This window comes from Ochotona princeps, chromosome 2 (genome assembly GCF_030435755.1).
Source record: "Ochotona princeps isolate mOchPri1 chromosome 2, mOchPri1.hap1, whole genome shotgun sequence".
Lineage (NCBI taxonomy): Eukaryota > Metazoa > Chordata > Mammalia > Lagomorpha > Ochotonidae > Ochotona > Ochotona princeps.
Genome location: NC_080833.1, coordinates 94,826,552 through 94,838,608, shown reverse-complemented (window position 1 = coordinate 94,838,608; position 12,057 = coordinate 94,826,552). Strand labels below are relative to the sequence as shown.

General features: G+C 50.1%; 1 protein-coding gene across 4 annotated transcripts in view; it reads left to right on the top strand.

Moving 5' to 3' along the window:
- KCND3 (potassium voltage-gated channel subfamily D member 3) overlaps positions 1 to 10,653 on the top strand; it is a 216,030-nt gene extending 205,377 nt beyond the window's left edge. For 2 of the 4 annotated variants that reach the window (XM_004581923.3, XM_058660050.1), the window contains 5 exons: positions 5,274 to 5,375; positions 5,724 to 5,813; positions 7,351 to 7,407; positions 8,540 to 8,787; positions 9,623 to 10,653. In XM_004581923.3, the coding sequence (XP_004581980.2) occupies positions 5,274 to 5,375; positions 5,724 to 5,813; positions 7,351 to 7,407; positions 8,540 to 8,787; positions 9,623 to 9,824 (699 nt within the window). In that variant the 3' untranslated portion in view covers positions 9,825 to 10,653. The remainder of the gene's footprint in view (positions 1 to 5,273; positions 5,376 to 5,723; positions 5,814 to 7,350; positions 7,408 to 8,539; positions 8,788 to 9,622) is intronic. The other 2 variants (XM_004581924.3, XM_058660051.1) reach the window with 1 other exon arrangement.
- Positions 10,654 to 12,057: the final 1,404 nt, after the last annotated feature.

Genomic DNA, 12,057 nt, shown 5'->3' with positions numbered 1-12,057 from the left:
CTGTCACTGGTCTTGACAGATTGTGAAAGACCAAGGAACCCTGGGCTGGCCTGTGGATGAGGCCACACCTGCACGAGCCACCCCAGCAGCACTCCAGGCAGTACTTGCCTTCCCCCACTTCTTATGGCAACTCTGCTGCTTTTTTGCCCCTACGAAGAATGTGACAGTGGACATCTCCTCCAAGCTCAGCCTATGTGACTAACACCTCGGAGCCACTTTTATATATTCCTCCATCTCAGCTGCTAAAGATCAGCCTCCCTTCTGGCTCTCTCTCTCTCTCTCTTTCTGACATCAGTGTCAGTATTTATAGGGTGGCCACCTGGCCTGGATGCTGTTTCTCCTCAATTGTTGTTCTATCTCCTTCATCTTGGGCTTTCTGTAAAGGGGGAAAGTGATGCTGCCTGTTTGTAACACAAGGCGTGTCACCATGAACCCAGGGCACTGAGTGGGCATGGGGAGTTGGGCTGAGATGGAGGAAATTGGGGGAAACTCATGAGGTTCTTGGCTCACATGGCCCACACTGAGCTGCAGTAGCCACTGTGCAGCTGCCTTGAGTGTTGAGGGCAGTTAACGTCAGCATCATCTTCCATCATGACTGGCTGGGAGGTGATTGTGTCAGAGCCTGTATCCTCCAAGCTAAGTGAATAGGAAATTGGGAGGGGAAATGGCAGAGTGGACAGAGAGGGGACCATCTGGAATGGGCATTTGGTCCACATCTCCAGTTCTGGTGCTTGGCCATATTCTTTTTCATGGAACACTTCATTGAGATCATCATAGATTTGCATGAAGTTGTGAGAAAGAAAACAGAGAAATCTCTTACACTCCATGGTAACATTTTACAGACTGTATAGTACGATATCACAGCTAAGATAGGGGCATGGCTGCAATCCACCCTTCATATTCACATTGCCTTTCATCTGTCTCTCATTTATAAGACTTCAACGTTGGATTCCTATAGCACCTAACCTGTGAACCATGGAGGGCCATACAAAAGGCTGTGTGACTCAGTGGGCCATCTGTGCCCCTTGCCGAGCTCTGTTCCACCATATGGAAGTACCACTGAGTTTATTTGCCTGATGAACAACATCTGGGAAGATCCCATGTTGGGGTTACCACAGATCAAGCTGCTGTGAACATTTGTGGCAGATATTTCTATAAACTAAGTTTGATGTCTCTGGGAGCAATGCCTTAGAGGGCAATTGCCCAGCATCCCTTTCTCTTTCTCCCTGTTTCTTTTCCATCTGCCTCTCCCAGAACAAGGGACACAAACATTCTTGTCCAGCAGCCAGACCTCTAAGAAGTGTTCAGTGATGAGAGGCACTGGGACTTGGGAGAATTATGGCCCTAGGCACAGACAACACTTAGAACACACCAGGGTCCTTCTCCAACCTGGGAATCTCCACAGCTTCCTAGGCTTGGCTCCTCAAATTTAGAATCTTGGCAGCAGAAGTTGGAGTTCAGGAGTGGGAGAAAGGCTACAGAAGTAGTGTTTGTGCTGACAGTGGGAGATTGCAGCCAAAGTCTGCTGCCTTGCCCTGGAGAAGTCTCGTCTGCCACAGCCTCCTTTGTTTGCCCTCCAAGTGGCCCATATGGCTTCTGAGCTATCGTTTTTTAACCTTCCTGTTTTCCTTATGGCCATGGAAGAGAGTGGGTGAAGTTGATCAATCCACACAAAGAATTGGGCCCATTATCATTGCTTTAGAATCATGGACTTCTAACCAACTCTATCTGGTTGTCTTTCTCATTTGTTACAAGCTTTAGTCGAACCTGCTCAGTTCAAAGTTCTGCCGTGTGTACTGGATCTAAGAACATGCAGAGGACACAGGCCCTGGGTTTCAGGAGCTTGAAGCCAAGCCATAGAAACTCTATCAAATTTAATATGCCAAGTTTGGGTCTGTAAACACACTACAAGCCTCTTTATCCTGTGTGAGGAATGATTAAATGATCTGATGCATTTGATATGACATTCTGTTGCTTTAATAGAGCCCAGGGTAAGATAAGATTAAAAAGAAGTGCCATAAAGGAAAACAAGAGACTCTTTCATCTCTGGAAAGTAATGAAGACAGACCCCAGATATGAAAAAGGTCTGGCTGTAAGTGGGGCAATCATATTATATAAGGCTCTAATGAGCTTGACACAATTGGATTTCCATATGCACCTCTCCACACCGAGCGCTCACTCAAAACAATAACAGCCACATCCTCAAATGATGAGGAACCTGCTTGAATAGAAACATCCAGCCAGTGGGGAGGGTTAGAGCAGGATTGCCAGGGAGGAGAATTGTCCTGGACCATGAAAGAATTCTGTCAACTCAGGGAGGACAATTGTTGGAGCTGACATGCCAGCCTTTCCCTCCCAGGTTCGCCTTTTCATCCTCTCCTTCCTCAGACTTACAGAAATCCAGGGAGCAACTTTAATTGTCTCTATGAGGAAATATTGGCCAATGGCAGCTTTCCCAGGAAATAGTAAGTATTGTATGGCCTTTGCATCTGCCACAGACAGCCCAGACCCCTGAGTGGGAAGCCTCCTTCTAGTGGATGAACCAGCCCAGTAGGACACCTGCAGAGAGGACAAGTCTTGGAAATTGCCAGGGACTCTTCACCCACACACAGTCCGTTGCTGAAGTTGCCTGAGGGCCTGGGCAGGGGCAGGAGGAGGGACCTGTCCATCCCAGGGTGGGTCTGTGACCCACCTGCCTGTTTGTGTTTGACTTTGGAGCTGAGTCTAGATCTACGGAGCCCACATCTCAAGCTCTGCTTTTTAAAAAAATCAGCAGGAACCCCTCTACCCAGTCCCTTCTCACTCCCTCCCTTAAAAAGCTGTCTTCTTACCCTCTGGCTGTGCTGCTGTTACGGTGACACTGATGGTGGTCATTAGAAAGGAGAAGAGCAGGCGGCCCATGCAACATGTCCAGTCTCTCCCATTGCCTCCACAAGCAATGAGCTTTCTGTACCTCCCACGGGGGCCTTCGCAGGAGGGAGCACGAGGGAGTTCCTGTTATTGCAACTCAGTGCCCAAGTGGCCATGGAAGTAAGCTCCCTGAATCTCTCTGAGTCACCTCTCTTGCACCCACACTCAGTCCACAAACATGCACCACCAGGTAAACATACATTGTTGACCCTTCCGTGCAGATAGCCACCCCCAAAAACAGCTATGCAGTTACAAATACATTTATCAACTGTTTGAAAGTTGAGAACCCACTGTGGATAAGGCACTGGGGATGTGCCAGTGAATAAGGCAGAAACCGCTGCCCCCAAGGCCTTTCTATGCTAATGGCTGAGTGACAATAACAAGATTACTTTGAAGTTTTATATATATATATATATATATATATATATCAGTGGACGGAAGATCTTCTACTCTGTCTCTCTTCCTCTCTATATATCTGACTTTCCAATTAAAAAATAAATGTTTTTTAATTGATCCTTTTTTTTTTTTTAATGGAAAGGCATATTTACAGAGAGAAAGAGGCAGAGAGAAAGATCTTCTGTCCGCTAGTTCACTCCAAATGGCTACAATGGCTAGGGCTGAGCTGATCCGAAGCCAGCAGCTTCTTCCAGGTCTTCCACATGGGTGCAGGGTCCTTGGGACTTGGGCCATCCTTCACTGCTCTCCCAGGCTATAAGCAGGAAGCTGAATGAGAAGTGGAACAGCCGGAACACAAACTGGCTCCCATATGGAATCTCAGCATTTGCAAGGGGAGAATTAACCAATTGAGCCATTGTGCCAGGCCCAAGGGGAGGGGCATATTTTTAAATTTTATTTATTTATTTGAAAAGCAGAATTACAGAGGATGTGGAGAGGTAGAGAGTGATATCTTCCACTGCCGGTTCACTCGCCAAATGGCTGTAACAGCCAGGGCTGTGCCAATCCAAAGCCAAGAGCCAGGAGCTTCATCTGAAGTCCCCGTATGGGTTTAGGGGCCTAAGGACTTAGGTCATCTTGGTTGCTTTTCCAGGCACATTACCTGGGAGCTAGATCAGAAGTGGAGAAGCCCAGGACTCAAACTTGGCATCACAGGGGAGCTTCACTTGCTGTGCAACAACACCAACCCCAATTTGATGGGGTCTTTACAAGTTTGTAGGAAAATCACATTATGGGTGGGGGGGGACTGTCTGAATTTCAATTTTTCCATAAATGCCTTATAATTCTTTTGGCCATTGGAGTGGCGTGATCAGCAGCAATACCGAACTGTTGAACTATCAAAACCACTTGAGCAGGACCCTTAGAGCATGCCCCACATCAGGACCCTGAAATGGTTGGGAAGCTGGGTGTGACTTCTCCCCTTATCTCTCCCCTTCCCCCAGTATAGGAAAAAAGAAAGTAAATACAATGGTCTCACCCACTTTTCTCTAGCCCTTGACCGTTCGCACCCTAATCAAATACATAAACATTATCAAAAATAAAATTTAAATAGTAATAATCAATTACCATGAGCTTTTCTTTTTTAATAATTTTTCAAAATTACTTTCATATGTAAAATTTCCAGTGCTTGAATCATTAAGTGCTAAGCCAGAACCAGAATGCAGAGAAGGAAGTAACAGTTGGCTAGGGGCACATACCACAAATTCTACTTGCTTTTCTCATGATTACTACTCGGAGACCTCCTTCCTGCAGGGAACTTGCTGGACCCTTAGGGAGAATCAGAGCAGTGACTGCTAAGCTCCTTTGAGCGCATGTGGTTGACTTAGTGATTAGAAACTACAGAAGACTAGCACGTGGCAAGGCATACAGCTCAGTGCTAGAGTACGTGATGTGATGGGCACACAGCTCAGTGCTGGAGTACCTAACGCAACAGGACAGACAGCTCAGTGCTGGAGGACCTGATGAGGCAGGAAAAAACCTAACGTTGGAGTACCTGACACGACAGGGCACACAGCTCAGTGCCAGAGAACCTGACAAGACGGGCACACAGCTCAGTGCTGGAGTACCTGACGTGATGGAGATCCTGATGTGGCAGGGCACACAGTTCAGTGCCGGAGATCCTGAAGTCCTGCAGAGGAAAGACCTCAGATAATGGCTATGTCTCCTGCAGGGGTGACTCCCTGCTGCAAATGCCTCCAAATCTCGGCTCCCGTCCAGGCTGCTTAAAACCACTCTGCAGCATCACCGATCCAGCCTCAGGGTCAGTGACCACAGCAGCATGAAGCCAGGAAGAGACAGCCCCTGGGACTCCAGCCTCCCCAGGGCTGCCCACTCTTGGGGCTTGACCAGCCTCGCTGTCTTTCTGTATCCCAGACTCTCACTCTCATATCATCTCTTGTCCATCACAGAAAGCCCGCCTTGCCAGGATTCGTGTGGCCAAAACGGGCAGTTCTAATGCCTACCTGCACAGCAAGCGCAACGGGCTCCTCAATGAGGCCCTGGAACTCACGGTAGGTGCCCAGAGGACCTGGGCTGGGGACCAGCAGAGTGACAGGATGCAGGATTGAGGGGCTACTGCTCTCCCATCCCAGAACCACAGTCTGAGCCCTGAGCAGGACATGTTTCCAAACTTACCCCAGGGAGCAGCACCCCTGCCACACCCACCCTCAGACCTCTCCCTAGGATTGTCACCATGACCTCTAAACTAGCTCTAGACCAGAGCCCAGCATGTTCTACCCTCACCCTCATGCTTGTTTCCCTCAGGTGTTTCTGGTGCCCTTCCATCTGCTGTGGAGAAATGAAAGGGCAACAGAGGAGTGGGGCCGAGAGCCTCCCACTCATTTCTTCTTTCCCACTAGGGCACCCCTGAAGAGGAGCATGTGGGCAAGACCACCTCACTCATCGAGAGCCAGCATCATCATCTGCTGCACTGCCTGGAGAAAACCACTGTGAGTCCCAGCCCACGGCATAAACATCCCCTTTGCCGTCCCTGACCCCAACCCCATCCTAAAGCTGGACTCAGGGCATCACCCTGGGCCAGGAGTCAAAGTGTGTGCCTTTGAGTTCCCACAGGGGTCATGAAGACTCTCCGTCAATCCTGGGTAGATGATCCTAAGAAATAGGGTAAGGGAGGGGAAGAGAGTTCTCCATCCTGAGGCAGCCCTCCCACACACACCCAAACCAGTCCCACAGCCCACCTGTTGATTACCAAGGGTCAGGGTAATCTTGTCTACTTTTTTTGGTACTGATGGGCATCACCCAGCTTAAACCAGGGCTAAGTCTGTGGAGGGAGGCAGAGCAGAGCTTGGGTTTGGGGGCCCACCTTTCCCCTCCCTGACCTTGGGTTAGTTGGATGTAATCCACGGATCACCATGCTCCCTCCCTGCTCCTGGGGCAGGAGCCAGTGCCTAAAGGAGGCAAGGCATAGGTTTCTCCAGGCAGGATTCGCCAGCACCACAGCCTCCATGATGCTGAGAGTCCCAGGAGTTGAGTTCTGCAAGACTGACTGTTCAAGTGTGGGTTAGGGAACCCCACGCAGCTGGAATGTGGAATGATGCTCGTGCCTCACCAGCAGGCTGGAAGGAAGGGCAGTGGGGCAGCCCTGGACCCTGGGTAAGAAGTGCCAGGAGCAGCACTGAGGAGGAGAAATCAGGGCAGACAAGCTTGAAGAAGTCAGAGGGAAATCTCCACCTGCTCCTCTCTGAAACTTCCCTCTCCCGAGAACCTGCAGGCAGGGCTTGCCACACTTAAGGAGGCAATCTCTGGTTCTGTTTTGAATGTTCCATATTCTTGCCTCCCTAAATGTGGGGGGGGGAGGGAGGAGGCAGTGTTAAGTGATCCTGAATCTGCTAAAGGTGCAGACACCATAGCATCTAAGCTGGGGAAAAACTTTCAAAACAGAAAGGTCCTGGCTTTCCTGGACTGGTCATCCAGAAATGCACCTGCATCCCTAAAGGGCTCTCAAAGGGTCTGAGCTCACCAAGGGGTAAGGCCTCGCCCCACTGCCCTCTCCAAGTTGCATGTGCTGGTGTGATGTGTATACTGAAAAGATATGAATGAAAACCTCTGGGTTGGAGGGCTGGAATGTTGACATGGGAGAAATGAAATTTTTGGAGCTGAGGGGTGGAATGCTGGCATTGAAGGGGTGGAATGCTGAACTGGGGAAGAATGTTGGCTCCTGGGGTGGAACTTTGGGATTGGAATTCTGGAATGCTGGATTTCAGGGGAGGAATGTCAGATGGGAGGGACAGAAGACCAGAATGTTGGGATGGAAGGGACTGAATGTTGGGTCTGAGCAGGCTCCTATGGGAGCAAAGGGATGGAATGTTGGGGCAAAGACAGCAAAATGTTGGGGTGAAGAAATGGAATGTTGGGCTCAACGGGTGGAATGCTGGGATTGAGAGACTGAATGTCAAAACTGGCTTGGGAATGCTGGAATGTACAGTCAATGGTGTTTTTATCTTCTGTTGGCATGTTGTCCTGTAGGGGTTGTCCTATCTTGTGGATGATCCCCTGTTATCTGTACGAACCTCCACCATCAAGGTATCATTTTTTAAAAATTCAATTGCTGTTTTACCCTTTGATCCTTCTGAGTCTGTGGATGCTCCTCTTTTGATCCCTGCTCGGGTTCTCTGCATGTGCTGTTGGTTCTTCCGGGGCCTGTCCTACCTCCACTGCCATCCAGTGCCAGCTCAGGCTACCTGCTCCTTGGGCTGAGCTACCCTCTTTTGACCTCCCGAGGGGCTTGGAATGTTGTGGGACACAACACCAAGGTTGGTAGCTTCTGGCCACATGCCATTGCTATCAGTGCCACCTCTTCAGAGCCCAGGGGACTCCTGGTTTTGACTGTCAGGGCTGGTTTCTCTCTCTCTCTCTGAATTCTATTCTCAAACTCCTTCAGCTTTCTCCTCACTCTGGCAACTTTGACCAGACAATCATTGTTTTCATTTTCCTGGGCTCAGCTGCACCCCATTCCAGTGTCCAGTGTCCAGTGTCAGGAGACTATTAGCATACCTCCCTCCCATGCGCAGGCTTGACTTAGGACATATCCCTGTGTCCCCGGGCATGTTAAGGATCTGTGTTCCAGAATCAGGTGAGAACAAGACAATACTTAAAGCATATCCCTTAGAGTTGGAGCCCATCTGCTTACAAGAGCAACGCTCTCCCAGTTCCATATTAAGCCAGCACCTTGAAAAGCTTGTGTTGTACCCTTAAGCTTCATAAGAATCCTACCCATTAAACCCAGAAAAACCACCTAACATCCTCACCACCCATAATCAATGACTCCTTACCTGCTGCCCCTGATGATTCTGGTAAGAAGTCCACAGAAGTCTTTGCTTCCAGCTCTGGCAAATGCCAGTGAAGCCCATGTTCTCGGTGTGCCCTCAGCTCAAAGTAGCAGATGGGGTGGAGGTCACACCACAGGTTACCAACCGCAGTCCCCACCCTGCACTCCAATGCCGAGGCTGCCCATAGGATTCTTCCTTTCCTCTTTGGATGCCTGTGGGACATCACCCACCCCACCTTCACCCCCAGCCCCCCGTGAATGCTTATCTGTGATTCAGGCAGTGGGGAGCCCTTCCTGCAAGGCCCAGAACAGAGGCAGGCGAGAAAAGGACCTCAGTCCCCTCCTGCTCTCTTCTTTGCCTACCTCTCCTCCTTCTGCCACCCACAGAACCACGAGTTCATCGATGAGCAGATGTTTGAGCAGAACTGCATGGAGAGCTCAATGCAGAACTACCCGTCCACAAGAAGCCCCTCGCTGTCCAGCCACACAGGCCTCACCACCACCTGCTGTTCCCGTCGTAGTAAGAAGACCACACACCTGCCCAATTCTAACCTGCCAGCCACTCGCCTGCGCAGCATGCAAGAGCTCAGCACGATCCACATCCAGGGCAGCGAGCAGCCCTCCCTCACAACCAGGTGAGCGCACTGCAGCCATGCCCCAAGGCCCGAGTGGGCCCAGCCACAGACCTAAAACTCTCTTGACTGTGGGAGAATCTGAGGAGGCTCTAGCTGCCCCCCACTCCCCAATATCTAAGGCATGAGTCTCCTCTGCCTTCCCTCTCTCACCTTCCTTCTCATTCTTGCAAGTTAACCCAAAGGCCCTTTATGGGCTGTTGGAGGATACAATAGCAAATTTAGGTTAAAAGTAGGAGTATATATCAGAAGGAAAATCTCCCAAGATGTCTTTCCCTGGTACAAAGTACGGATCAATCAATTTCTTAAGAAACTAATTTTCCACAATTGCATCAACACTTGACTTATCCTGGGCCAATTTGGAATCAGATTGATTTTACCTTCCCTTTGTATCTATGTTTAGGCTTACCTCCTGCTACCTCTAAATGAGTTGCAGACAATCTGGGAAGGCAAATGTCAAATGCCACACAGTAACCACAGAGGAGAAAGTGTATACTCTAAATCGCAAGGCCCAATAATGTGTAAGGTCACTTCAAAAAGTTCATGGGGAAAAGGTAGAATTAACAGATAACACAAGTGTTTATAAAGTCAAAAAGTAATAAATAAGATATTAAAACGCAATGCACATTGCCTATGAACTGTCTGAAGACCTGGTGACTGTGCCTTTGTAGTTGTTAGTAGACTAGGAATAATCATTAGAATGCATAATGATGTGCTGATTACCAAAAGCAAGAAGAGGGGCTCCACATCCTGGTTCTATCATCAAGAACAGCAGGTTAGGGCAACTTTGGGTGCTTGCCAGCAGGATCCATCACCAACTCACTCTTCTCTGCTCCAGTCGCTCCAGCCTTAATTTGAAAGCAGATGACGGACTAAGACCAAACTGCAAAACAGCCCAGATCACCACAGCCATCATCAGCATCCCTACGCCCCCCGCGATAACCCCAGAAGGGGAAAGTCGGCCGCCCCCCACCAGCCCTGGCCCCGCCACGAACATTCCTTCCATAGCCAGCAATGTTGTCAAGGTCTCCGCCTTGTAAAGCCACCGGACAGAGGGCCACAGCGAGGAGCAGGGAGTGAAGGGGGCTAGCAGGTGGGTGGGTGGCCACTGGGACCACTCCCTCCCCCTTTCTCCACTCTTTCTGCCTGCCCCCACTCCACCCCTAAGCACTGAGACTTGTGCCTGGAAGGAAGAAGCGGCAGCCAAGGGGCAGCCAAGTTCCTGCTGCAGGTATGGACACAGCCCTGTGGCACTGTATTTCACTGGGGCCAGAGGGCAGGAGGGAAGGTGGGGGTAGGGGATGGGTTAGTTTGGGGTATAGGCTGCGTGCCAGGATGGGGCCTGGAGGGGAAAGGCTCATACCAAATAGCAATCTTTTGAGGAGACCCCAGTGAGGCAAATACAAGGCTTGGGGGGACAGCACGGAGGCCAAGCTGCCACACGCAAAACAGGAAGAAAATATAACACTGTGTATTCAAGCACCTTTTTCAAGGCTCTTAATGGATAATATTTATTCATGGGAAAAGGTGGAAAACAAAAAACACCAACAGATTTTTGTGAAATGTTTTTCTCCATGGACCCAACACCTTTGAACCAAAACAATGCATTTTGTGAGGGTTTTTTTTTTTTCCTCTCCTTTTATAGCAAAAGCGTGTAAGCTAAGATGAGGACAGTTCTTGCTGAGTTCTCTCTCCATTTCCCCCAGGAGGGTGAGGTCAGCTGAGTCTGGGCCCTCACTGCCCAGCTGACCTGCACGGAGCTGTCAAGTGACCACACAGCAACTTACCCACTCTGTCTGTCCCTCTTCCCTGTCTCTGTACCTCCTTGTTGACCCCAGCTGTTTCTTTCTGCCCAGCCTCCTCTCTCTCTTTCTCTCTCTCTCTTTCTCTCTCTCTCTCTCTGACTTTCCCCCATGAGCCTCCTGATCCAGAGACCTGCTAACAAAGCTTCCTCCAGCACTGGCAGGTCCCTCAGACATGTGCCTGGGAGCTACATTTGTATGGATGCAATTGCAGAAAAAAAATAAAGCAAAACTGGGGTGAGGAAAAGGGCTCCCCTTGTGATTGGAACCACTGGTAATTATAGATTTCACCTGAATGACTGGACTTATCTTGTTGGACTCTTAAAGAAGGAAAATGGCAAATGCCTGAGAGCAGTCAGCTCAGGCATGTGCCAGCGAAGAGAACAGCAGAACCCAGGCGTGCAGGTGCACTTGGCTCCCCAGTAACTTGCTAGGTTCCCTTCCCTCAGGACTTGCCATCAAGTGCATCCAAAGCTCTGCCCAAAGGCCCCAAGAGCACTTTCCTGCAGAAAGAGCAATGGTACAGAATCAAGAGCCCTCTGACTACTGCATGCTGGGGGCCACTGCCGTGCAGACACCACCGAAGTCCAAGTCCGTGTGCCCCATCAAAGATGCTCCCAGAGCATCCAAACAAGATGGAGACCTTAGCTGACTCCCACCTGGCCCAGAAGATGCCTTGAGGTCTGCAGTCTTCGGGCCTGGTCGCTGAAGATGCCAGAAGTAGGGGAGAAGGGCCGTTCCCTCTATGTGAGTGAGGGGGTAGAGATGACTTCCTGAGGATTCGAACAACACTTCTGTTCAAGTGGTTTGCACCCTGGTGGGGCTGGGAGCAGTGTTTCTGGAACCCTCCCAACCAACCATTGTCACTGCTTATAGCAGAGCAGATGGGCCTCAGGGTTAGTGACAAACTCTTTCCTGCCCTCCCAACTACTCCCACCTTGACTCCACTGCAAGTCTCTGTAGCCAGGGCTCTAAGTTCCGTCTGCTCATCAAGACCTTCTTATTCATTCCAAAGCTTAGTGGTTAGCAGTCGAATTGCAGGCCAAGAATGCCTGTGCCCACCACAGACACCTACAATGAGGCCCACTAGCTAAGAACTGCACCCTCAGTGGGCTTTCTGTGGACCCCAGCTCTGCCTAGCCTAGAGGCAGACGAAAGGGTTTGGAGGTGGCACCATCAGGCCAGGGCAGAGGAGAAGGAGTTTTCTTCCCATCTCCTTGTGCTTATCCTCAGTGACCACTGCTGGCTGAGGCCGCTCCCTGGTCTGACCTCCAGGATCCCCTCCCACCACCTTCAACAGCAGAGTGGGGTGGGTTCTCCCTCTGAGCTTACTATGGCGTACCAAAATGGAGAAGCTTTACCATACAACAGCAGAGAAGCACATTCATATCCGTGCAGCCAATCTAAACATGCCCGCAAGTTTAGTTCTTCGATCCATTCACTCCATGCACATGCCATCAGGGAAGGCATG